The sequence below is a fragment of the Myotis daubentonii genome, chromosome 18 (assembly GCF_963259705.1).
Source record: "Myotis daubentonii chromosome 18, mMyoDau2.1, whole genome shotgun sequence".
Classification (NCBI taxonomy): domain Eukaryota; kingdom Metazoa; phylum Chordata; class Mammalia; order Chiroptera; family Vespertilionidae; genus Myotis; species Myotis daubentonii.
The window spans coordinates 44,005,158-44,030,012 of NC_081857.1; the positions used below are offsets into that span (position 1 = coordinate 44,005,158).

Consider the following 24,855-nt stretch of genomic DNA (forward strand, 5'->3'; position numbering starts at 1 on the left):
AATAATAAAAAAATACAAGTCACACCCTCTTCTATGTCCCTACCGTAAGCTTTGTGCTTTACATGCTTAGCCTCTCTGAATAAGGTTATTATTAACAATATTCCTGTTTTAGAGATGGAGGAGCGGAGGCTCCCGGCTCCTCCCAGCGTTCTCTTGCCCCTTCCCTGTCCACTCTGCCCATTTAGTTAGCCCCGTGCTTCTGCGTAGGCCCTGTTGTCTGAGCAGCAGACCCTTCCTGTTGTCGCTGGAAAACTCCTTTCCAAAGTAAACACGTCGGGGATGGGGTGGGGGCAGGCGCTCCTGAGGGCACTGCCCCTTCCTCCTCTGTAGCTTTAACTTGGACCGGGGCACGCCCAGCCTTCTCAATCGGTGGCAGTGCCTGGCAGGTGCCCTTTCCTCCAAGGAGCCAGGTGGGTGCCCAGATCCCGCTCAGCCAGGACGCATGTCCTCTCCCTCTGGCCCCGGGCGCCTCCCAAGGCCCAGGCCCTCTGCACTGCACGCCCTTAGCTCTCTCAGCGCCTTCCCTGTCCTTCTCCAACCTCTTCTTTTTCCTCTTCATTCCCGGGCACCCACCTCTGCCTCTATCGCGTTATCTCTGTCATCATTGCTAAAGCAAATACCAAATCACTGCCTTTGAAAGAAGAGGGTTTTTGTAGAACAGTGGTCCCAAGATTCCTTCCTTCACAGGCACCCCTTCTGGGGCACCCTGTCTCACAGCTCCCACCTCCTGTCTCCTCAGGGTTGTTCTTTTAGGGTGTTGGGTGGGCGGATGGCCGGGGTGTGTGTGTGTGTGTGTGTGTGTGTGTGTGTGTGTGTGTGTGTAGCGGGCGGGGGGCGGTCTGTGCAAGGCCTGGCTCCTCCGAGGGGGAAAGAACTGCCCTTTGTCTTCTAGGCCAAGCTCCCCACTGACTGCAGCGGAGGAGGGCGATGGCCGCTTTCCCCAGCCCCTGCCTCGGGGGGTGTCTGCTCACCCTCCTGCTTCTGCATCTGCGCGGGCTGCACGCAGATCCTGTGGACGCAGGTGGGTCTCCCTGCTGTCCCTGGCCTGCAGGGTAAACAGAAATGACCCCATTCGGTTCTCCCTGGAGGCTCAGCCTGGGCCCCAAACTGGTGTCGTGGGGCGGGGTGCCCCAGGAATGGGCGTAGGGACGCTGCCCTGGGGCGGGGAGCCCTGTCCCCATCCGTCCTCGGCCCTCCCGGTGTCTGGCTGTCCCGGTGTCTAACTGTCCGGTTCCCGGCAGCTCCCTTCGACGTGGCGGGGCCCGCGGAGCCGGTCCTGGCGCTGGTGGGCGCGGACGCGGAGCTGCCCTGCCACCTGCCCGCGAACCTGAGCGCCGCGCCCCTGGAGATGCGGTGGCTGCGGGAGCCAGAGGCCCTGGCGGTGCTGGTGCACCCGGCCGGGCGCGCGCAGGACGCCAAGCAGCTGGCCCGGTACCGGGGCCGAGCTGAGCTGGTGCTGGACGGCCTGGCCCAGGGCCGCGTGGCGCTCCGGATCCGCGGGGTCCAGGCCTCGGACGACGGCGAGTACCGCTGCTCCTTCCGGCGGGAGGACGGCCCAGGTCAAGGAGAGGCCCGCGTGCGCCTGCGGGTGGCCGGTGAGTACCGCGTGTCCTTCTCCCTGACTCCCGGGAGGTGTGCCTCTCTTTTTAAATATATGTTTATTGATTTCAGAGAGGAAGGGAGAGGGAGAGAGAGATGGAAAGGTCAATGATGAGAGAGTCATTGATCAGCCCACAACCCGGGCGGGTGCCCTGACCTGGAAGGAACCCTGACCTCCTGGTTCATAGGTTGATGCTCAACCGCTGAGCCAGGCCCGCCGGGCTGGCGCCCCTTTCTGAGGAGGTTATGAAATGCCCGTGTTGACCCTCAGTTTCCTTGTGTGATGCAGTATGGAGAGGAGCCCCCTCCCCCCTCCCTGCGTGCTTCTCTTTTTCAATCTATGCCGTCCTGTGGGTCTAAGGCTCCAGAGGGAGTGCCCTGAAGGAGTAAGACCAGCTGCTCTCTCCACAGCGCTGGGCTCTGATCCTCACATCCACATGGACCTTCAAGACAACGGGGAGACCCGGCTGGAGTGCACCTCGCTGGGGTGGTACCCAGAGCCCCGGGTGCAGTGGAGGACACCCACGGGAGAGAAGTTCTCCTCCACGTCAGAGTCCAGGGATCCCGACGAAGAAGGCCTGTTCACCGTGGTGGCTTCCGTGACCATCAGGGACCCCTCCATGAAGAACGTGTCCTGCTGCATCCAGAACCTCCTCCTCAGCCAGGAGAAGGAAATAGACATTTTCATACCAGGTCAGTGAGCCCAACACTGGGTTCCTCTGTGAAGCGTGACCTCCTGGCAGAGCAGTCTGCTTTCTCCACCTAAAATCCCACCCACTCTCATGAGGGAGCCCCACCAATTTCACTCAGAGTAAAGATTTTAGCCCCAAGATTCAGTGGATGAGCGTTGTCGACCTATGAACCAGGAGGTTGCGGTTGGATTATCGGTCAGGACACATGCCCGGGTTTTGGGCTCAATCCCCAGTGTGGTGTGTGCAGGAGGTAGCTGATTGATGATTCTCTCTCATCATTGATGTTTCTCTCTCTCTCTTCCTCTCTCTCTCTCTCTCCCTCTCTCTTTTCATTTCTGAAATCAATAAAAATATTTTTTAAATATTCTGAAGGCATAAACTGTACCAAGACCTTGTAGAAAACCCAGGTTTTCTTAGGAGATGCACCTTGGATAGAGAAGCTTTGTCCCTCAGGCCTTCCTGATCCCGAGACCCACTCCTTGAGCAAGCAAGAAGACTAAGCCCTCCTGTTTCCACCCCTTTCTCCTCCAGCCCAGGCGAGAGCTCTGTCCAGGGTCCTCAGGAGAGTGAATCTTCTCATTGTCCCCCACACACGGCCTCTGGTCCAGGCAGGAACTGTTCCTTCTCCCTGGGTCACTGAGTCTGTGCTGTTGCACCCAGAGGTGACGCTTCCCCTTCCTGGGTTACTTCCCTGTGCCCTTGGCTCAGGTCCTCCATTGATCATTAAGGAGGAATTTCCATAACGACATGAATTCGTCCATTTTTTTCTTGTTCTGTCCCAAAACGACTCTTATTCATCTTCATTCCTCTCTTTCTCTGCTTTTTCCTACCTAAGATCTTTTTTTCTTTTTTCCTGAAAAGCCTGCGTGGCATTGGAGGGACTGTTTTCACCCTGGAAGGAATGGGAGGGAGAGGTCCAGGTCATGCCCTCTTCCGAGTCCCTTTGGAACCAGAAGAGGAGCTGGACTTGCTCAATGTTTCGCAACAAATGTCCTTTGTTTCAGCTCCTTTCTTCCCAAGGCTGACTCCCTGGGTGGTGGCTGTGGCTGTCATCTTAGTGGTCCTAGGAGTTCTGACCATCGGGTCCATATTTTTCACCTGGAGACTATACAAGGAAAGGTCCAGGCGGAGGAAGGATGAATTCAGCTCTACAGGTGAGTCATAGCATCCCGGCTGCTTGTCAGGAGTGAGTCCGAGTGAGCTTGGATCCAAGTCCTGTAGGATAGTTGCCAGGGGAAGATATTGGACTCTGGAATTCTGAAAGTCAAAGGGGATTCTAGGGCTCCTGGGGTCACTGATACTCAGTCTGAGCAAGGACAGAGGTTTGGGTGCAGGAGGAATCAGAACCAGTTCTAGCAGGTATTAGACCTGAAGTTTGCTCACTACCCACCCTGAGGCTATCCTCACTTTTACTGCGGTTTCCCAGTAAGGACTGCAGATAAGATCCGAGCCAATCGGAACTTCCTGCATGTTACTTAGAAAGCAGCACAATTCTTGTGCCTCACCATTGGTCATGTTTCAGTGGTGGAGTAGCCACGAGGTAACAGCTACTCCTTTGTGAGCTTCATCGCGTCCACGGTAGAAGGTCATTCGTTATTTCTGTTTGTTTTCCAGAGAAACTCCTGAAAGAGCTCAGTAAGTTCTGTCTTCTTGTCATTATTTCACCCTCAAGATTCTCCCTCTCCCTCTCTCTCGCTCGCTCTCGCTCTCTCCTATAAAACCTTTCAGTGACTGTCTCTCTCTCTGTCTCATTGCAGAGTGGAAGAAAGCTACACTGCATGCAGGTCAGTGACTCTCAACCTCTCAAGGGCTCTGAGGCTTCAATCCCCAGGGACTCAAAGTCCTACAATAGTTGGAAACAAAAGCACCAACACCTTTTAGGGGTGAGGATAGAGAGGGGGAAAGGTGGCAAATAGCATCAACTTTTCCTTGAGGCACACGGTGGCGTGGGAGATGGATAGGAGACAAGCCCGTCTGGCCAGGGTGTTAGGCCCTGGGGACAGTCAGCTTGTACATCACCTGTGGCTGTCGAGGGAAGAGGGGAACAGAGACAGCTGAGCAGGCTGAACAGTTCAGCTCTTCTCAGAGGAGACCTGCCAGCTCCTGTCTCTCCGGAGAAGGGAGGACAGGGCTTGCAGCCTCTTACATTCGTGCCTGCTCAGATTCACTTCCTCTCTGTGTCTAGTTGATGTGACTCTGGACCCGGACACCGCCCACCCCCACCTCTTTCTGCATGAGGATTCCAAGTCTGTGCGGCTGGAAGATGAACGTCAGAAACTGCCCGAGAAGCCGGAGAGATTTGACTCCTGGCCTTGCGTGTTGGGGCGGGAGGCCTTCACCTCCGGGAGGCATTACTGGGAGGTGGAGGTGGGGGATAGGACCGACTGGGCCATCGGGGTCTGCAGGGAGGACGTGATGAAGAAAGGATTTGACCCCATGACTCCCAAGAATGGGTTCTGGGCTGTGGAGCTGTATGGAAACGGGTACTGGGCACTCACCCCCCTGCGCACCCCTCTCCCCCTGGCAGGACCTCCCCATCGGGTTGGGATTTTCCTGGACTATGACTCAGGAGACGTTGCCTTCTACAACATGATGGACGGGTCCCACATCTACACATTCTCCAAGGCCTCTTTCTCTGGCCCCCTCCGACCCTTCTTCTGCCTGTGGTCCTCTGGCAAAAAGCCCCTGACCATCTGCCCGGTCACGGATGGGCTGGAGGAAGTCACGGTAGAGGCTGTTGCCAGGGACCCCTCCAAGGAGATCCCACTGTCCCCCTTGGGGGAGGATGCTGCCTCTGGGGACACAGACACACTTCATTCTAAACTCATCTTTACCCAGGCCAACCAAGGGGCACCTTAGGGATGAGCCCAGCTTAGCTGCTTCCCTTTGCTCTCACCCCTCTCTGCCACCTTCACCCCTCAGGCTTCACCCAGCTCTGTGGCTTCCTGTTGGATAGGGATTAGTCTTGGGAAGGTTGTGTGGCTGCTGCTAGAGAATGTGGGGTGTGGGACCTTTCTAATCTGTTTCTGTACCAATAGTCAGGGTCCAGGGAGGTGACTCTTCAACGACATCTGTTCTTCTACCCCTGGAGGCCACATCCTAAAGGGAAGGACTTGAAATAAACTCAACAGACAGCTCAGGGATCGAGATGGGGTCAGGTTAGATGGTCATGGGGTGATGACAACCACCCTGGTGTCCAGAGGAGGGGTCTGTGGAGGAACAGGCAAGCAGAAACCCCAAAGGATTCTGGGAACAGGAGACCTGAGGCTAACACCCCTTCAAGGAACCTGGAGGGGACACTGGGATGGAGGAAAGTGAGGTGACCGTAGGCCAGGGATGACCACCTGGCCTGCCCCTACAGTGTCAGGGCCTGTATCTCAAATACCTAAGCTTGTCCTACAGAGCAGAGGAAACAGGCCCTGCTGCTGTGGAGTCCGAGCGATTGGAGGGGGGAGTAGAGGAGAGACGCCAGGAGCAGGGCCAGGGTGTCAGACAGGAGGTGGACAGGGAGGAGGATTTTAGACAGTTGTGTGCACAGCAGTGTCTCAGACCCCGTTCCTCTCCACACTGACCTGCTGCTCCCTTGCCTGGGGGCCATCCCACCCTCACGCTGTGGGCCCCAACGTTTCTGCTTCTCCTCCTCCTTGTGATCTGGGCTCTCTCCTGTTCAGAGGCAGTTCCGGGAATCGTCCCTCAGGGACATCCCCACTTCATCAGCCACGATCTCAGCCTTGTGCCCCCTCGGCCGTCATCCCAACGTCCTGTGTAACCCCTCACACGCCCCTTCCCTGGGCATCCACTGCTCCCTTTTTCCAAACCGTGGCCTGTGCGCTCTCTCCCCACACAGCCTCCCTCCCACACCCTTCTCCTTGGGTCCCCTGATTGCGGTGTCCCTGCTCAGCACAGCGAGCCCAATTGCTCCTGTCTGTCTTCACATTTCCCTTATGCCCCAGGCTCCTCTGGTCAACAGGCTGCACATTTGTCCACGCTCACATCTCCTACTCAGATTGTACTTTCCCTGCGTTCAGCATCAATGTCGCCCGTGGTCTTAACCTAATAAATAAGTCTGTCTGATTGCTGCACCTTCCTTTCTTTATTGCAATGAGTGGAACCAGAACAAAAACACAGGAAAGGCCCGGCCAGCATGGCTCAGTGGTTGAGCAGCAACCTATGAACCAGGAGGTCACGGTTCCATTCCCCTTCAGGACACACACCTAGGTTGTGGGATCGATCCCCTATAGGGGGCGTGCAGAAGGCAGCCGATCGATGATTCTCTGTCATCACTGATATTTCTATCTCTCCCTCTCCCTTGCTCTCTGACATAAATAAAAATCTATACTTCACACACACACACACACACACACACACACACACACACACACACACACACACCCCTGAGGAGAGAAGGCATGTTGCTCACTGAGCATTGTGGTTCTATTTACCCAGGACCCATCGGGGCCTGACAGCAGTGGGTGGGCTCACCTGGCAGGCAGACCCGGGGCTGCTGTCTCAGGAGAACCCAGGGACTCTCAAAAAGGCCCGGTGCCCACTGGCTGCCCGCCCTCGGCCCGTTTGGGTGCTGACTCCATGTTCACCTCTAAAAAGGTGATTCTGGTGCACGTCAGTGAAGCCATGTCTTGGCATTTTAAAAGTACTTTTCCAGGAGGAGGAAACGTTTGGAAAACTTTTCATGGGAATGCCTTGGAGTCGGGAATCAAGCAAGCAAACAAGCCTGGGTGACCTTATAGACCGCTGTTGCAGGCCCTTGTAGTTCAGCGAGAATCCCGCTTCCCCCTGCGTCGCCCCAGGCAAGGACCAGGCACAGCCACCTCCCAGAGGCTCTGACCAGCCAGCTCTGCCGCGCGAATGGATAGAGTGTGAGTCTGTGTCCTCTCCTCGTCCTGCCTCAAACACTACTCCCCCCACACTGCCCACCGCATGCCACCCACCCACACTGTATCGCTGGGAGAAGAACATGATTTATTCCTGCTTTAAAAGTGTTCATTTGTGTTGAAATTATGCTTTTAGAAAGTCAAAGAAAGAAAACCACTAACTTAAAAAAAAATACTTGGGAACCTCGTGCAGTTGCTTTGCTGGTTTAATGTGTAACGCGTATCCTGAAATGTGTATGTGAAAGAAACCTCACCCAGAACAGACGGGCTGCCACAGGAACCCCTTGCTGGGAGTAGAAAGAGAACCGGTTACAGATTTTAATCAGCGCCACAACCTCGCCCCTCACCCCTTTCCTTTTCCCCTTCAAGGAAAACGGTCACCAGGCCCAGGACTGAGCAGGTGACAGGCTCTTAGGAAACACCTGTGCCCTTCCTTCCCCAGCCCTAGCCTCTGGGCACGAAGCACCAGAAGCCGACTTATCAGATGCACCTGGACCACCCTTTCCAGTTGGCACAGGTGCCAGTGCCTGGGGGACATTGTCTTGCTAATGTTGGCTTGATTTCCAAATCTTCTAAAAGGGAAGGCACGTCGTCTTGCCAAATGCCTTGCCAAAGCCTGTCTTCATCACCTGGGGCAGAGTCAGGCATTCTGGGATTTCAGAAACCTCTCAGGTGTGATTACGGAAGTGGCTGTGGTGGAAACCCCGTGCCAAGTGCTCCCTTTGCCGGGTTTAGTAGACACAGAAACTACTCATCTCTCTCTCTCTCTCTCTCTCTCTCTCTCTCTCTCTCTCTCTCTCTCTCTCTCTCTCTCTCTCTCTCTCTCAGTATAACATCCATTCAGAAAAGTCCGCCCATCTTTGGTGTGCAGCTAGATAAACTCAGAACAGGCAGCGAGACACCCCAGCCCCTACACGTGTTACATTTAAGGTAGGATTTCAGTGGCTGCTATGAACGGAGGTGTTTGCAGCCTTCTCCACAGCACCTGTGCCCATCATTCCTTTCTAAAAACATTGCCTGCAGAGTGTGAAAGGGCGTTCGTGGGAAAGATGAGAGAATGATCAGAGGTTGTATAGCTTGAAGTTTAAATGCGGTGACTTTGCCTTCTGCTTTCCCTGGTTCCTTTTGTACTTGATGAAAAAATACACGTGGAACAAAAGTATAAAAACAGGAAGGATGGAAATATTCTTCAAAAGAACAACAAATTCATCTCCGTGCTGTTTTTGTAAATAATAAGGAAGTCCATCCTCAGGCCCGTGTAAAACAGTTTTGTGAAACCGCATAGAGAAAATTTACCCTTAGGATTTCACTTTGATCACCCATCCTCTTTTGAACTGGGGAAAGCCACACCCGGAAGGGGGGAAAAAAAAGGCCCCGCTGGGATTCGAACCCAGGATCTCCTGTTTACTAGACAGGCGCTTTAACCAGCTAAGCCACGGAGCCCGCACGCCGGCTCGCGTCCAAATCGATGGGGAAAGAGAGAGACCTTTGATTTTATGCGGTGCATTTGCTTATTTCTTCTCCGCCAGGGTCAGGCGCAACCCAAATGCTTCCCAAGACGCGAAAGACGAGTCTCGGCCTGAGGGCTCGGCCTGGACACCGGCAGACGGAAGAAACCGAAGGAACCGCGCAGCTGTGGGAAACTGAGCCTCCCCGCGCGGGCGCGGGGCCAGGGGGCCAGGGGCGGGGACCCGCCGCGTCCACGCGGAGACACGCCTCCTCCGGTCCCGGGACACTGACACCAGAACAGGTCCAGCACCAAGAACAGGTCCGTTCGGGAGGCAAGCTGCATGTTTTCTATCCCACGGTTTTTAATTAAAGTTCCAGTCATTCCTTACCGCAGGTCTTTCCGTAAATTTGGGTTCCACCTGCTGCTTGTAGCTTGTAATGTTAACTTACACAGTTCTAGAGCTGCACCTTAAAAACACAAGGCTGCCCAATGAAAACCTAGTCTCGGAAAGAAATAAAAGGGCGATCCCCGCTCCTCTGACGCTACAGGAAGAGACACTTTCTTGTCCAAAGGCTCTCTTTTGATAAGATGTCAAATTGAGAGCATTCACAAGAACTTCTACTCTCGCATGGGGGCTTGTGTGAGTATTGGTGGCGGTGCCCAGCCTATCCTCTGCTTTGTAACGTGAATCTGAACAAACAGCTGTAGTGAAACTCCGAACAGCTTACAAACTGTCGCCATAGCTGTGAAAGTCTCCTCCCAAATGAAGCCTGTAAGTACGCGGGGCCGTCTTGCTTGATGACTATTGTCATGGTGATACATGTATTTCTAAACTGTCCTAATATTTAAGGATTTCTCGGTCACACCATAAGGCACTTATTTCCGCCTACATACGTGACGGGGCAGCATGACTCTGCCAGATGCCTTGTTTTTGTTAAAAGATTGAAAGTCGACGAACTCAACCCACAGGTGGATGGAAACTCCATGAAATAAGCACCTGTTTCTTTACTATGGTAAGATGAGCATCATATGGTCAGAGGGCGCGGAGCCGCGTCATGATCAGCAGCGCAGCCACCCTGATGGGCCGTGGCTCACCGCAGCGCCCACAGGATCCGGCTGGGGTTCCCTTTGGCCGGCGAAGCACGGACATGCGGGGCGTCGAGGGGGCTGTGCAACAGGCCGGGGGCCCGTCTTGGGAGAAGCTGGGACCTGGAGCCACCACTTCCAACCGGGGTGTGAGCTCTATGTTCTGCTCCGGTCTCAGGCTGACCATTCGGGCCGTGGAAGGGCCCTCGGGCTGGCTGTTCCATCACCTGAAGCCGGAGAAGGGGCAGGTTCCGGGGTCACAGACCCCACCATGTTGTAAGGACGTGTGGGGGTGCGGACAGCGCCGTTTCCATCCGCTGGGAGAGAAACCGAAAACTGGGTCGTCTGTGACTTGGAGGGAGAATGTGATTCTGACTGAGTAACAAGTGACAGCTGAAACTTGGCGTTTCCTTCCACGATGAGTACAGGCAACAGATCACAGTTGCATGTCGGCAGTTTTGACTTGATCACTATGGCTATTTTTCAGATCAATTCAGGCGCTCCATCTATCAGATTATAACCCCCTGTCGGTGCGGGACAGGCACCTGGACCGTGTGCTCCCGGCAGGTGGCTGCCCTCAGAAGGGCCTGAGCGGGGAGGGATCAGACCCGGGACGCGCACCCCCGGCTTCCCCGGCCCCGCCGGCTGGTTTTGATGAAGACGAGCCGCCGCCCCTGCCTTCCGCGCGGGCCAGTGGCGCAATGGATAACGCGTCTGACTACGGATCAGAAGATTCCAGGTTCGACTCCTGGCTGGCTCGGTGGGCGCAGCTCTATTTTGCTTCTCTCTCCGCCGACCACGGAGGAGCCGGAGAAGCTGGTGCAGGAGAAGCTCCCGCCGCCGGCGGCCCCACAACGCGCGGCCCACTCCGGCCGCGTCCCCCACCCCCACCCCCACCCCCGCGCGCCCTCCCCACAAGTCACTCCGGGAAGGTCGGTGGTTGGAAGGAACCTTAGGCAAAGGGAAGCAATTAAAATGTGCAAATTCGTGTTGAGAAGCAACCACGATAGGCTTCAGGTAACGATTGGAGCCCCTCTTTTGTTCTTCCCCCATCCGGGAATTTCCAGTAAAAAAAAGACTGGACAGGGCGGCGCACACGGGCGCTCGCGCATGCGCACAGGCAGGGGCCGCCACAACAGGCTCCCGCGCATGCGCACCCAGCGCCGCCAGCGGAGGCGACGGGCAAAACCTGTGCGAGGAACAGCGGCCCCTGGAAAGCAGCCGCCAGCGCGTTTCCGTAGTGTAGTGGTTATCACGTTCGCCTCACACGCGAAAGGTCCCCGGTTCGAAACCGGGCGGAAACAACTGTTTTTCTCACCATGTAGTTGGTCAGTTAAAAGCCTATTTTACTTAATTTTTTTAAATGATCACGACCTCATAAACACGTGCCTCCTTTTCTGGTCTGGCTCGCCCGGGCTGTGGTGCTGACGAGAGTGCCGAGTCCGGAGGCCGCCGCCGCCGCCCGGCCCCGGAAGCGCATCCCGGGCTCGCGGCCTTCCCGGCCCATCCCTGGCCTCGGGTCCTGCGAGGGTTCGGTCCCGATACTCGGTGAGCGCGGAGCCCCCGGCGCCTCCGGTCCCATCGCAGCCCCTGCGGGGAGCTCGCGGCGGGCGGTCCCTCGGGCCCGGGGTTCGAGGTGTCGCTGGTGGAACCCCCTTGGAGGGGACAGCGACGGGCCCAGGGTCCCCCGTCCAAGCGGAAAGACCCCCCAGCTTAGGGACCGAGCAGTGCAGGGCCTGAGGGACCTGCCCGGTTGACCTCTGACCTGGGGCGCTGGGCCGGGGCCCGGGGATGCGATCGGCCCGCGCGGGGTGGGAAACGGGTCGGCTCCCCCCTGGTCGCGGGGTCCCTGTCGGACGCGTTTCCCCCGGTTTCCACCCCGTTTCTGAGGGTCAGAGCCGGTCGCTGCGGTGCCCGGGGCGCCGGACGGGATGGGGCGTCTGACGTGTGTATGGCGATGAGGGCCCCCGCCCTCCCTGCCCCTCGGGCCCCGTCCCCTCGCGGGGCCCTGTCGGCAGCACAGGAAGCGGGGCCCGGCTCCCCTGGGTCCAGGATGTTTTTAGTTGCAGCCCCAGGCCAGGCGGGGGACAGGGTGCCCCCTCTTTCCTGCACCCGGGGCCGCAGTGAGGCCGGGCCCGCCGCCCGCGTGCACGTGGCGACTGTGGTCGACGCCTGCGGCTCAGCGCAGGGCAGGCCCGTCCCGTCCCTCCTTCCCGGGCCCCCGCCCCCCGTTTCCTAAAACCCCTGAACGCAAACGGCCCCCAAAAGCCAACGGAGCCGAGAGGCCGGAGGGCGAGGCGGAGGAGTCCGGCTGGTGGGTGAACCCGGGACTCGGGGGAAGCACGGCCCTGGGCGGGCGGAGGGCCTGCGCGGCCCCCAGACACGCGTCCCCCCAGAACGCGGGGAGGGACCCGGAGACACCGGGGAGGGACGTGGGCGATCGGGGGGCCGGCGCCCGGTCTGTGCCCGGCTCCGCGGAGACACGTCCAGGCGCCCCCAGTTCCGTGACTGCAGGTGCCCGGGACCCCGGGGCCGGTGGAGGGCAGTGCCACGGGGTCCGCACACCCTCAGCCCCAGGGGGACCGGGCCCCGGCCCCCACATTTCCTCGGGGGAGGTGTGTGTGGGGGGGAGGGGGTAGCTGACACCATGTCACCTCTGCCCTGTAGCCCTGCGCCTGCACGCGCTGCTTTCCCTTCTTCCTGCACTAGAGGCCCACGCAGGACAGTCATGCTGGGGGCGGGGGGCTCCCTCAGCCCGGCCTGCGCCCTTTAGCAGCCTGGGGGGGGCGGGGGGCTCCCTCAGCCCGGCCTGCGCCCTTTAGCAGCCTGGGGGCCCTCCGGGATGTCGGGGAGCGGCTCCCGCCACCACCCAGGAGCTTGCCAGCGGGCTTGTGGCCGAGGGGCTCCCCCTGGGGTCAGCTCCTGCATTGAGCGCTGCCCCCCGTGGCCAGTGCGGTCACAGCGACCCGCTGTCCGGTCTTTGGGTGGTCATGCCGCTCAGGCTTTTATAGAGAGAAGGCGGAGGCTCCAGGCTCACTGTCCTCAGCGTGGCCTTCCCTCCAGCCCGGCCCTCTCTCGCCCTAAGTGGGGGCAGAGGGGGGAGGGGGTGGGACTGAGACCCGCACCCACGGAGACCTGCCTTTCAAGGGACCCAAAGGAAGCGGCCACCACGGGCCTTCCTGTGCGCTGGCGCCGGAGTGAGGATTGTCTCGGTTTTCTCTTTTGCTGTTGTTTTCTTAGGGGGGGGGGGTGCATATTGGATGAAGTGGGATTTGGTCCATGGACAGTGGAGACAGACTCACGAAGAAAGAGGAAAAAACGTATTTGATGTGCTTATTCACCATCCATGTTTCTTCTCAGAAGTGCTTGTTAACTGCCCATTGGTTTCAAATTTTCACTTTGTCCTTTTCTCATCGACCTGTAGGAATTCTTTACATATTCTGGATTCTAATGCTTTGTCCGTTATATGTGTTATGAATCTCTTTGCCCAGCTTGAAACTTATCTTTTTATATTTTTAGGCTATATTTTTATATACGCAGATGATTAATATAATCAAATTTGAGTTTTAATGTCATTAAGCCTGTCCGTCTTTCCCTTTATGGCTTACACTTTTTGTGTCTTGTTCCCTACCCGTTCTAGGGGCTGCGGGAGGAAGAGGGGCGAGCCCTGCGGGAGAAAAGCCACCTCCCGGCCCGGCCGCCATGCCCAAGGGGCAGGCCGCGGGGGATGCGCCGGGCGAGAGTGAAGGGCAAGGAGCCGCAGAGGAAGTCGGCGCGGCTGTCCGCTCAGCCGGCCGCGGCTGCAAAGCCCGGGCCCGGGCCCAGACAGGCCCCTGCAAAGAAAGGGGGGAAGCCGCCCAGAGGCGGGAAGGGGACAGCGGATGTGGGCCAGGCGGGGAGCAGCCCTCCCGGAGCCCGCGAGGCCGCCGCAGCCCGGGCGCAGAGAGCGGAAGGCGCCGGGGTGCCCAGTGACGTGGACTTTGCGCGTAGCTCTGTGCTTCGAATGCTCTACTATTTGAAATACTATTTTTTAAATCAAGTTTTATAAAAATGCGGGGTTGTGGTTTTTAAATGTTAGCACGAAGACACTTTGTTGTTGTCTTTTGTGGAAAAGGCAGATACCACTGAGGGTTTAGCAGCCGGACAAAACCGGGGAACCGAGTCTTCTGTCCTCGGTTTTGAAGATGACTCTCGGCTCCGGGCGCCCGCCGCTCTGGCTCCGAAGACGGACAGGGCGGGAAGCCGGGCATCGCGTCTTCCTTCCTGACCCCTCAGCTCAGGACTGGCCTCGGCCCCTGCCGTCGGCCGCGTGGGGTGGCAGTGCTCGGGCTTCCTGGTGATGGCAGCGCGACGGTTTTGCTCAAAAGGGCCAAGGTTTCTGTTTCCCGGCTGTGGATCGCCCCGTGGAGAACCCTGCGGCTTTAGAATTTCTTCTGGTGGCAGAGCTGACCCGTGAACATGCTCCTATAACATCGCTCTCCCCTCTGAGAACTCTTCCTGTTCAAGCAGCAACGGCAGATTTGATTGACTTTTTGAGGAGAGGATTTTGGAAGCTGTAAAATTTGTGTGTGTGGAAGTTGTAAAATTTTATAGATTGTTACCCATATTCTGCTGGAAGTAACAGGGGGTTTTGTTGTTGTTGTTCATTTGTGTGTGTGTGTGTGTGTGTGTGTGTGTTTAAGTATCTGAAAAAGGGGGAAAGCAAATTGGCAGTGGGAGGGGGACCATTTCCTACCCAAATTCATGGAGCTATTATCATAGAGATGCCTTGTGAAAGTTGTATAGTTTTGCTTTTCCCATGTATCCTTAGCCTTTCTGAACTGGTTTTTGTGACACATACGTGGTAGACGTTCAGTATGATATTTTTTCCATATGGATAAGTGGTCATCCCAGCACCAGTTTTTGAAAAGTTTATCCATTCCTCCCTGATCTGCAACACTGCTCTTCCATAAATCAAGTTTCTGTGTGTGTGGAGGGGGAGGGTGGGATCTGATGGTGGTTTCCAGTCTAACTGACCGGCCAGTTTGTCTACCTGTGGCCGTGCTATTCAATCCTGAGTACTACAACATTAAAAAAAATCTTGCTATCTCAGGACAAATCCAACCCCCACCTCCAGCACCTCCACCAAAGTTTCCTTCCTTGGGAGTGTCTTGGCTATGTTTAGCTAGGGAAGTTCTAAATCAAACAAACAAAAATGTGTTGGAATTTTATTGGATTTGTATTGAACTTGTAAATTACAGTGTTGAGTCTTTCAATCTATGAACGTAGTATAGCTTCATTTATTTAGGATCTTTAAATGTCTTTCAATAAAGTTTTATAATTTTCCCCATGAATATCTTCTTTTGTTAATATTTCGTAGGGACTTTATACATACTTTTTGATTCTATTTTATATGGCACATTTTTAGTTAACTACATTTTGTTTTTAGCAAAAGTTGATTGTTGTATCCAGCAACTTTGCTAACCTCTCATTAATTCTTATATTTGTATACTCTTTTGGGTTTTCTACATAGACAATCATGGATTATTTTGTATATGCAAACAATTTTATTTCTTTACCACCATATACTATTTTTCCTTTTTCTAATGCTAGATATTGTCCAGGTGCCCAGGGAGTGGGTAGGAAGTACAACAGTGAACAAAACAAAGTTTCTGCTTCTACCAAGCTTATATTCTAGTGGGTGAGTGCGGTAGGAAATACACACACTTCTGTGACAGGGGACTTAGACGTGTAAGTGGTACTACTTTGATAGGGTGGTTAGGTGATATTCCAGTAGAGTGAAGGGGGATGTAAGACATTTGGGGGCGGCTAGCAATCGGAATCTGTGCCAGGAAGCTGCCTTCTAACACACACTCTTGCTGGACGATAATTAACTCCTTTGATGCCTGGCCTGTCTTACAGAACCTGTTTCCCAGAATTCTCCCATTTTACAGAGGCCATAGACCAGGAACCACACACAACCCCCAGAGGGGTTATCAGCACTGGAGCCAGGCCAGGCCTTTGGGTGTAATCTCACCTCCCCCATCCCAAACACAGGGCTTTTCCCAAAGCCTGTGAAAGGTCCGGAAGCCGGCCATATTTGGGGGACAAAGAAACCAAAGGGCATAAAGGGAAAGCTTCCTCCGTATTCATCACTCAGGGTTTGCAGACTGACTCCCCTGAGTCACGGCACTAGTACATCTGAAAATAAATGGGTTTTTCCTGAATCTCTGAGTACTCCTTGTGTATTTTCCGGTCGCCTGGTAAATTCTGTAACAGAGCACTTAATGAAATAAGAGAGCAAGAGATGTGACTATGAGGGGAAAGCATTCCAGCGGAGAGAATAGCAAATGCAGAGGTGAGGTGGAACTAGACATGCTGAGGAAGAGCCAGGAGGCCGGAGTGGCTGAGTCGGAGTGAGGGTAAGAGTGATACTGATACGACTGCAGAGATGGCCAGGGGCCAGAACATGGATGCCTCTCCAGGCTTGATTTTTCTCTGTGATAGGATACCATTAGAATTTTGAACAGAGAAATGACACAATCTAAGGTGTGTATGTGGCTGATGCATGAGCTGTGTGTGTAAGGGGGGAAGAGTTAAAGGAGAAAGACCAGTTAAATACAGGTCTCCCACTTCAAATTCACCCTTTTGCAAATCCTCAGTTACTTCAAATATTTTTTTTGCTAATTTCTCCGATGATTACTGTGGAAATTGGATGAAGATGACTTGGAGAATGTGTGGTTGGTCTTGGACAATGTAAGCCTCCACAAACCCAGGAAGTACGTGATCTCGTTGGTGAGATGAGGCATTCCTTACTATTCCTGCCACCTTATTCTCCAGTGATGAGGCCCACTGAAGAAGTCTTTTCAAAGGTTAAGTTCTGCACAAATATTTTGGCAGATCCTTCAAACCATGAATGTTTAACAAATGTTATTAATCATTCTGTAGCGACTATTACGCCTGAGGATTGTCACAATTTATGAATATGTACATGAAATTGCCACAAGTGGGTGGGAAATCCACTATAAGGGAAATTGTAAGTATTTCTGACATTTAAAAAGTATTTTATGTTTATTACTATATTCATGCAATAAAATATTTAATTTAAACAACAACTTTGCATAAGATTTTTGTTACAAAGCTTTTGAAATTATTTTAGTGGAAAAATTTGCTTTGCAAAGGGTGAATTTTTCTTTGCAAAAGGTGAATTTGCTTTGTAAAAGCAAAAGGGTGAATTTGAAGTGGAAATTTGTTTATTGTTTGCCAAGGACTGTGTCTGCCCAATGATTTATAAGCATAACTTTATTCCATGACTATGAATTCAATATTACTATCCCCATTTCACTTTAAATGCAAGGAATGAAAATATTCTGCAAGCCAAGCAGTTGTAATTTCCAATAAGGAAGGGTAGTCATGAAAGGACAATAAATTGCAGGGGAAAGTGGTCATGGTCCTCAGAGCGCCAGTACGTCTTCAACAACATAAAACTAGAAGGAACATTGTTTCTGTTCAAGGACGCCAGTGTTTTAGACAGAAACATCCCTGAAGTGGGAAAGGGCAAGTTAAGAAAACGTAAATCCGCCTTTAAACCACTTTTCCGATCCATTGGGCACTTACATGCCTATCTGAAAAGTCATACACCAGCGCCCTAGTTCATAAACATTTGGGAATTTGTGTCTGGCTTGAGACAGCCTGAGAGGCCCAGAGTTGTCAATAATCACGTGTATCACTAATCACATGTTCAATAATCACGTGTATCAATAATCTCAACAACGGAGGCACTGGCCCGGCGGGGGCTGGGAGGAAACGGAGGAACACTTACTCCCTGTACCGTCCAGGCTCAACTGTGGTCGCAGCGACCACGCTCCTCGCCAGGCCCCTGCACGGCTCCCGGCCGGGTCACAGGAATGACGGACGGAAGCCCTACCGGAACTTCCTGGGGATACGGCCGCACCGCGGACTCACTTCCGGGTCCCCTCTAGGCCGCTCGGAGGGCCGCCTCTCGGTGGCCCCGCCCGCTGGCCAGGCGGGACGGCGCGGTGGTTCCCCGGCGGCCGGGAGGTGTGAGCGGGAAGTTCCGCCCGCGCTGCCGCTCGGCCCCGCGCAGACCCGGCTGGGGCTTCGGTCTCGGCTCCTGGAGGGAAGTCCGGGCGGAAGGGGACGGCCTGCACCGGGGGTCGGCCCAGGCTCGGGCGGGGCTGCCTCCCCCTTAGGTGCTGACGGAGGCCCTGGGGCCCTTCTCCAGATTTTGGTGTTAAAAGCCCCCAAAACCCGAAACATAGGTAACAAGGAAAACAATTATACTACGAAATAGTTACCACACCGTTGAAATGATTTGCAATGGTCACATGCGTGCTTCCTCGTTAATGCAAGGCATTAAATATACATGAAACAGGAAGACCCCTCTCGACAGCTGTGTCTTCAGATACTCAAGCAGGAGTTACTGGTAACAACTGTATTGTGACATGAAAATGCCTGCGATTTCTCTTGGCGACAAGGCCACAGCTACTTCTCTTCCGACTGTAATTGTTGCTTACATTCATACGTGAAGAATATGCTCAATTTCAGTTAAAGGTTAGAGATTTTAAAGATTTTTCTTTTATCATCCAAGTTCACCAGTCCCCAAATAAAACCCAGAAAAAATGCTTACTACAGTGCCTAGGACATGGAAAGCGCCCCCCCCCCCCCCCAAGCCGATATTGGTAATTTTATTCTTACTTTTTTTGCGCCTGTTCAAATTTCCTTTAGGTGACCAGATGGAGTTAATCACATGAAGTACTGAGTTGAGACAAAGATAAATTATAATTCAGCCCACTAATTCAGATACGTTCACCCAAAAATAAAAGGCCAACGTGAGACGCAACAAATACTTATTTTCCGAACAGGCCCGAGCTTATGATTTCGGTACCGTGCTCAGGATTCCCTCTCACTTTTCAGTGACATCAACCTGTGATTTGTGCAGGCTTTCCTACCTGTTACTATTTACTGGAACAAAATTGCATAAATGGGCAAGAAAAACGGAGACGCCCGAACAGGGACTTGAACCCTGGACCCTCAGATTAAAAGTCTGATGCTCTACCGACTGAGCTATCCGGGCTCTTGCGAGTAAGCTGTTCAAAACAACTATATTTAACAGAAGTCTAAAATCGAAGAAGAAAGTCATTTTAGAATTTTTATCTGTGATTCCTGTTCAGAGCTAGTCGATCTGAAAATGCGTCTTAACATTATTAAGCACAGAAACTCAGCTACAACGAAGATTTCCTTTAAGACAGAAGTCAACCCTATTACATTAATGCTGATGTCCCCCAAATTCTATATTTACAAAAATATATGAAATCTGACCAGGAAAAGGAGAGGGCTCTCCCCTAAAAGCTGACTTCTTTTCTTTATTCTTTTGTCCAAAGACAGCTGAGGCCCAGCTCGAAATCAAACCGTTTCCTCTGCCCCCTTTTCGGTGTCCAAAGCGCCTTGGAAAAAGTGATTTAATCGACCCGCTAAAGCACAGCATCGGATCGGCTTCCCTTTGAAAGCTCTCTGCTGGGGCCTGAGGGTGGAATATTTGGGCTATTTCTCCGGGATGCCCGGGAGCTGCAGTTCCTGATGCACTGAGTTCTGCGCAGTCCCGTATGTATTTATACGCACTATGTGTACATCTATTGTAGCGCATATCCTGGGCTTTTTCCAAGGCACTTTGGACACCGAAAAGGGGGCAGAGGAAACGGTTTGACTTCGTGCTGGACCTCAGCTGTCTTTGGACAAAAGATTAAAGAAAAGAAGTCAGCTTTTAGGGGAGAGCCCTCTCCTTTTCCTGGTCAGATTTCAGGCACTTCGCTCTATCCCCATGTGTCTAGGTTAAAAGCTGACGAAAGTCCTAGGACTGCGAGGATTCCTCCACTTGGAATACTGATAAATGTTGTTTCATCAACCATTTCAAGGTTTTTATGAATAAATGAAGAATAATTTAACTTTAACATTTAGAAAATCCTGGAATTGCTGAGGGGAAAAATCGAATTTTAAAAGTTGGGGAGAACAATAAAGAGCCTGTTTGCAGGGTAGGGGATGTAGCTCAGTGGTAGAGCGCATGCTTCGCATGTATGAGGCCCCGGGTTCGATCCCCGGCATCTCCAGGCTCATTTTGTACTTAGACACAATCAGAAGTTACATTTTGAAAATGTCCAGTGATTCTATGCTGTATCCTCCCCTTCATAAATTTCTTACAGTGTTCTCTCACCGACGGGAACTGTTTATGTAGAAAAGGAAATTAAGTTGCTGAAAAGTCTTTTGGGGTATCTTCACCTGAAACGCAATTGAAAAATGTAAAAACACACCCAATTGAGAGGCCGAAGAGAAGCAACCTGGAGAATTGCCCCGCACTCATTAAATTAACGGCCGTCTTTGGTGTCTAGCTGGTCTTTATAAAGGACAGAAATCTTATCCTGCGAACACAGAAAGGGAAGGAGGCCTTTTGCTAACCCCTGGCTGCTGCGTCGCGCCACGAAAAAATAGGAGCAGCACTGGGAAAAGGAGAAGCCCAGCGCGGTGTGCGCGAGTTCCGCTGCTGGGATGCGCTGCACTGCTAGCAAACAAGCAACGTGGAGGCTACAAGTCCCTTCTGCTAACTTCTCAGGGAACACGCCCGTTGGCCGGTTAGCTCAGTTGGTTAGAGCGTGGTGCTAATAACGCCAAGGTCGCGGGTTCGATCCCCGTACGGGCCAGTGCCTCTTTTTTTCTTTTTCCATTGCCGCGGTGGAGCTCACGATGTTTCAGACACTGAGTTCATTTTCCAGAAAAGATAAATCACACGCCCGCCTGCTGCCCAGAGCACCCGTCTGCGTCAGCGAGGTGCTCACAGCGTTTGCTCTGGATCGGAGGGAAAGCTGCAGGACACCTAAGCAGTTATTAAATTCATCAGAAAGAAAAGTGTCACCGTGGGCTGGCCAAGCACTTCCCTCCAAATACTACGACGCAGATATGTCTTGAGCGACTGGCACGAGGGGCCCGTGTGCGCAGGCGGGTCTCAGTATCGCCCCTCGGGTGGATCATCGGAGGGTCCCGCCCTGAGCCCTTTTCCAGGATCCACCTCGCCCTCGGTCACCGACTTGTCACTCTGCTCGGTCATTTCCTGATGTGACGCCTGTCAAATCGGCTTCATGTTTCACCAGAACGGACTTTTAGCGCCTCAATTATGCATCTCCTGTAGCCCGGTGCAGCCCATTTCCTTGACTCACTACGATCTCACAGCTTCACATCCCGCTGAGAAAATTTTCACTATTTTCCGTGGGAAATGCTGAGACCAAATCAACAGCTGCACGTGGGTTTGGGAACGCGAGCGGAGCCAAGAGAGCCCCGCGCTTACAGCTGCAAGAGCCTTAGGGGCCTTGTCAAAATGCAGCCTGCGGGCCCTCGCCCCAGAGAACCGGCGCAGGTTTCCGGTTCCTAACAAACGCACGGTTTATTGCAAAGGATGGGTCAAGGGCTTCTGAGAAAAAAGGTTTTATACGATCTTGAGAGAGCTGGGTTGCGGGAAACCCCGGGAAGTTCTGAGAGCAGCGTTGACCTGGTTTTCAAAATAGAAAAAAAAGAGGAGCGAGGGAGGAAGGGGGGGAGAAAAAGAAAATATGGATTATAGTTGTACACATCTATACATGAAATACAAGAACAAAAACAAATAACAGAAATTCACTATGTATTTAATATATTCAGGAGAAGAATGAGCACGTGCGGCTCGTTGGTCTAGGGGTATGATTCTCGCTTAGGGTGCGAGAGGTCCCGGGTTCAAATCCCGGACGAGCCCAGGCTTTTGTTGCCTCTTTCTGTCACTACATTTTGTGATCTGCCAATATGGGTTGGGGAGAATAAGATGTGGACCAAGTGCGTGCAATGCATGCTAATAACTTCATAGGATGCTTACATTATTTGAATTTCATGTTATTTTACCTATAAGACAAAAGCAAATCATCAAACAAAAATGTAGATCTTATATTCAAATCTCTCACAAGAGCTTTAGTAGTCTCCTTATACATTTGAAACAAGTATCGCGTGCGCCCGGCTAGCTCAGTCGGTAGAGCATGAGACTCTTAATCTCAGGGTCGTGGGTTCGAGCCCCACGTTGGGCGACTTCTTTTTGGGCAAGCTCTTTTAATTTGCTTCCAACGTTTTACCTAATTGATTTCGTGTGATAGTACTTGAAACATTCCCCCACGGGCGCCCGGCTAGCTCAGTCGGTAGAGCATGAGACTCTTAATCTCAGGGTCGTGGGTTCGAGCCCCACGTTGGGCGAGCTCTTTTAATGTACTTCCTACGCTTTTAAAAGAAGACGTCTTTCGCCGCTGTCCCATGAGAAAATTTAGAGCCCAACTCTGGGGACAGCTACGGTTCCTGCCTCTGGGAATACCTTTCTCTGGTTTTTTACTTGGTCAAGAAGGGCATTTACTCTATATAGTTAAGCTTCTTGGATGCGAAAGAAGGTGCAGACATGTTTGGGAAAGGTGGAGTCTGAAGGTGCACAAAACGATCCACAGGGAACAGTTTGACAGGCAGAGGCTCGGAGGCGGCAAAGTCCATGGAGAGTCTCGAGCACGTGTCGTTATGGAAACATGGAAGACGCATGTTTTATAACCATTGCCTCCTACACCTTAATGGGCCCAATAGATAATGCTGTTTCCCACCTTTTTCCTTCCCTATGGCAAGTAAAAGAACCAACTGAGCCACGACGGGCTGTACTTGCCTACAAAATAAAATCGAAAGGGTTTTGAAAATTCAAACTCCATTTCTACCCCCGACTCCCAGTGTCCAGCCACTGACATTTGCTCACTTCCTCCGCACCAGGCACCCTTTTTACTCGAACAGATACATGCTGGCTGTGGACCCGGTGAGGTCCGCCCTGTACTTCGCCAGTGTTGTCCCCGATGGAGCGAATGTGGCTGTTATCAGAGAGTGAGTTGAAAATCAGTCCCTTGGTCAAATTGGCCGAGACTTTTTGAGACTCCCCGTCTCTCTGGGAAAATCCACTGCACACGTCTTCCTTTATTATTCCTTGGAAGCTTTCGTACGTTCATTGGTATGGGTTTCACCAAAACACCCAGGACGACGAGAAGAGAAAGTGGACGCATACACTTTTTCATTGACTCTAAAAGCCGGATTAACCACACTCCTCCCTCTGGCTTCACTGACGCTGTTCTCATGTCCTCCCAGGCCTCGGGACAACGCGATGGAAACGCCTGCGTCTGGGAATCCCAGAATGGCTGTGCATGTGAACCACCTGGGGAATTCCTAACATTTCAAATTTCTGGGCTCTGTCTCACACATGGTCAATCTGAGCCTGGGATGGCTTAGAAACCGTGTTTTAAGGGGGGATACCGATGGCTTGTGTAGACTTTGCCACAGGGTGTGCACGCCGACGTGGCTGAAGAGGAAAGTCATGATTTCTGCAACTTACTTTCAAACGTTACAGCTCAAGGAATGCGTGCACACACGAAAAAGAGGGGAGGGGGTGAGTAAGGAGAGTGACAGGAGGCAGGGCCTTCTCTCCTTCCAGGTTCCCATGTTCTCCTGGGTCCCCAGTAGCGGACCTGTGACGGTCCGGGCCCACTAATCCAGGACTCGGGCGCGCCGGGTCGCGGGCCCCGGAGCTGAGAGCGCAGAGTTGGCACCCGCGGAGGGAAACTCAGCACCGCGCTTCCTTCGATAGCTCAGTTGGTAGAGCGGAGGACTGTAGCGGTGGCTCCCAGGCATCCTTAGGTCGCTGGTTCGAATCCGGCTCGAAGGAACTAACATTTTGCGCCAACTTTTTTTTTTTTTCTTTTTCCATCCCCAACCCTTTAATTCCTGGGTGGGCATCCATTTGACTATCTTTATTGTGCAACGAATCTATGTTTTTATGTCTTTATTCTCCGTCATCGTGAGATCAGATACGCGCGATCAGATGTCAGCCCGGTCATTCGCACACAACCGGTGCCACAGGGAAGTCCGGAGCCCCGGCCGGGCGTCCAGAGCCGCGAATCCGCTCCCCGAGGGACCCGGAGCGGGAGGGGCGGAATGGAGGGGAGGACCGCCTGGCTGACCCGCCGACCGCGGGGACCGGGTGGAGCACGCGCGCCCCCTGGTGGCCAGAGAGCCAGGAGCCTCCGGAAGGATGTTCTCGGGGGACGCGGCAGCCCCGCCCGCCGGGGGGCACCCCGCGCTACGCCCGCTACGCCCTTCAATTGCGCGAGGGCGGTTCTCAGCCTCCGCCGGGAACGGCTGGTGGACGTCAGCATCACCGGGAGGCTCGGGCCACTGCAGGGAGGCCCCTCGCGCTGGTCGTTTTCAAAGCTCCCAGGTGATCTGAACGTGCTGCGAGGTTTGAGAACCTCTGCTACAAGAGAAACAAATATTTTAGAAGAAGAAAAAGAGAGAAAAAGCAGTACGATTGTCTGCCCGCTTTGCGAAATACAAGGTAGAGATTTTCTTAACCATAGAAAGCATTTCGTAATGTGGTGTCGATCTCATTTCTGCCCCGTCTCAACAATGTGACCCCGGATGCCTGAGGAGTCCTCTGTGGGTGAGAAAGGGTTGCCTGCGGGCTGTGTGCCCGGCAGTGTCTTGTATCTTTATTCTCAAGCTCCAGAACTTTTCATTCCAACCTGCAGACGTGAGAGGAATCCCAAAAAGTTGACCCCGCCTGTCCCATCATGCAGATGAGGTGACCAGCAGTATCGGAGCTCTGGTCGCGACGGCCATCCCGGCCTTGAAAATGGGCGCTGAGAGGTCCGGAACCCTGAGACGGGGGTCTGTAAGTGAGAGGGTTTCAGCAGTTATTTTGTTTAAAAGTTGGAGAATGCGGGCATCGATCCCGCTACCTCTCGCATGCTAAGCGAGCGCTCTACCATTTGAGCTAATTCCCCGTCCTTCCCTGACCCACTTTAATATTTGGAAAGAATTTAGATTTATTTTTTTTTCCTGACACAAGCTGTAGTTGACCTGTCAGCCCATGGGACTGGGTGGACTGCGGGTCGAAGGTGACCGGACAGCCCCAGGACAGAATGCGGGCGCGGAGCGGGTCCGGTCTGGAGACACTCGCGCAGCGCAGCGGGCTCAGCGCGGAGGCGGCGGACACTGGACACCAGTTAATTCAACACGAATCCACCCGCGGGGGCAGGGAACCGAAGGAGGCGCC

General features: G+C 53.3%; 1 protein-coding gene and 11 non-coding genes across 12 annotated transcripts; 9 read left to right on the top strand and 3 right to left on the bottom strand.

Annotated features, from left to right (window-relative positions):
• Positions 1-267: 267 nt before the first annotated feature.
• BTN1A1 (butyrophilin subfamily 1 member A1) lies at positions 268-6,354 on the top strand. Its single transcript, XM_059674448.1, has 8 exons — positions 268-410; positions 893-1,021; positions 1,242-1,595; positions 2,011-2,292; positions 3,296-3,445; positions 3,906-3,926; positions 4,049-4,075; positions 4,477-6,354. Exons 2-8 carry the CDS (start codon positions 928-930, stop codon positions 5,148-5,150), a joined length of 1,602 nt encoding a protein of 533 aa, XP_059530431.1. The 5' UTR covers positions 268-410; positions 893-927; the 3' UTR covers positions 5,151-6,354.
• Positions 6,355-8,552: 2,198 nt separating this feature from the next.
• On the bottom strand, positions 8,553-8,626 carry TRNAT-AGU (transfer RNA threonine (anticodon AGU)). Its single transcript has one exon. It is a non-coding gene; the product is annotated as a tRNA-Thr (tRNA).
• Positions 8,627-10,406: 1,780 nt separating this feature from the next.
• On the top strand, positions 10,407-10,479 carry TRNAR-ACG (transfer RNA arginine (anticodon ACG)). Its single transcript has one exon. It is a non-coding gene; the product is annotated as a tRNA-Arg (tRNA).
• A 471-nt stretch (positions 10,480-10,950) lies between these two features.
• Positions 10,951-11,023, top strand: TRNAV-CAC (transfer RNA valine (anticodon CAC)). Its single transcript has one exon. It is a non-coding gene; the product is annotated as a tRNA-Val (tRNA).
• A 7,699-nt stretch (positions 11,024-18,722) lies between these two features.
• On the bottom strand, positions 18,723-18,795 carry TRNAK-UUU (transfer RNA lysine (anticodon UUU)). The gene has a single exon. It is a non-coding gene; the product is annotated as a tRNA-Lys (tRNA).
• A 958-nt stretch (positions 18,796-19,753) lies between these two features.
• On the top strand, positions 19,754-19,825 carry TRNAA-CGC (transfer RNA alanine (anticodon CGC)). Its single transcript has one exon. It is a non-coding gene; the product is annotated as a tRNA-Ala (tRNA).
• A 514-nt stretch (positions 19,826-20,339) lies between these two features.
• On the top strand, positions 20,340-20,413 carry TRNAI-AAU (transfer RNA isoleucine (anticodon AAU)). Its single transcript has one exon. It is a non-coding gene; the product is annotated as a tRNA-Ile (tRNA).
• Positions 20,414-21,420: 1,007 nt separating this feature from the next.
• Positions 21,421-21,492, top strand: TRNAP-AGG (transfer RNA proline (anticodon AGG)). Its single transcript has one exon. It is a non-coding gene; the product is annotated as a tRNA-Pro (tRNA).
• Positions 21,493-21,741: 249 nt separating this feature from the next.
• TRNAK-CUU (transfer RNA lysine (anticodon CUU)) lies at positions 21,742-21,814 on the top strand. The gene has a single exon. It is a non-coding gene; the product is annotated as a tRNA-Lys (tRNA).
• A 90-nt stretch (positions 21,815-21,904) lies between these two features.
• TRNAK-CUU (transfer RNA lysine (anticodon CUU)) lies at positions 21,905-21,977 on the top strand. Its single transcript has one exon. It is a non-coding gene; the product is annotated as a tRNA-Lys (tRNA).
• Positions 21,978-23,378: 1,401 nt separating this feature from the next.
• On the top strand, positions 23,379-23,466 carry TRNAY-GUA (transfer RNA tyrosine (anticodon GUA)). The gene is given in 2 exon segments: positions 23,379-23,415; positions 23,431-23,466. It is a non-coding gene; the product is annotated as a tRNA-Tyr (tRNA).
• Positions 23,467-24,510: 1,044 nt separating this feature from the next.
• TRNAA-AGC (transfer RNA alanine (anticodon AGC)) lies at positions 24,511-24,583 on the bottom strand. Its single transcript has one exon. It is a non-coding gene; the product is annotated as a tRNA-Ala (tRNA).
• Between the last annotated feature and the right edge of the window lie 272 nt (positions 24,584-24,855).

Coding starts and splice junctions, on each gene's coding strand:
- BTN1A1 (XM_059674448.1), top strand. CDS start 928: ATGGCCGCTTTCCCCAGCCCCTGCCTCGGGGGGTGTCTGCTCACCCTC. Junction 2,293..3,295: donor AATAGACATTTTCATACCAG/GTCAGTGAGCCC, acceptor CCTTTGTTTCAG/CTCCTTTCTTCCCAAGGCTG. Junction 3,446..3,905: donor GGATGAATTCAGCTCTACAG/GTGAGTCATAGC, acceptor TTTGTTTTCCAG/AGAAACTCCTGAAAGAGCTC.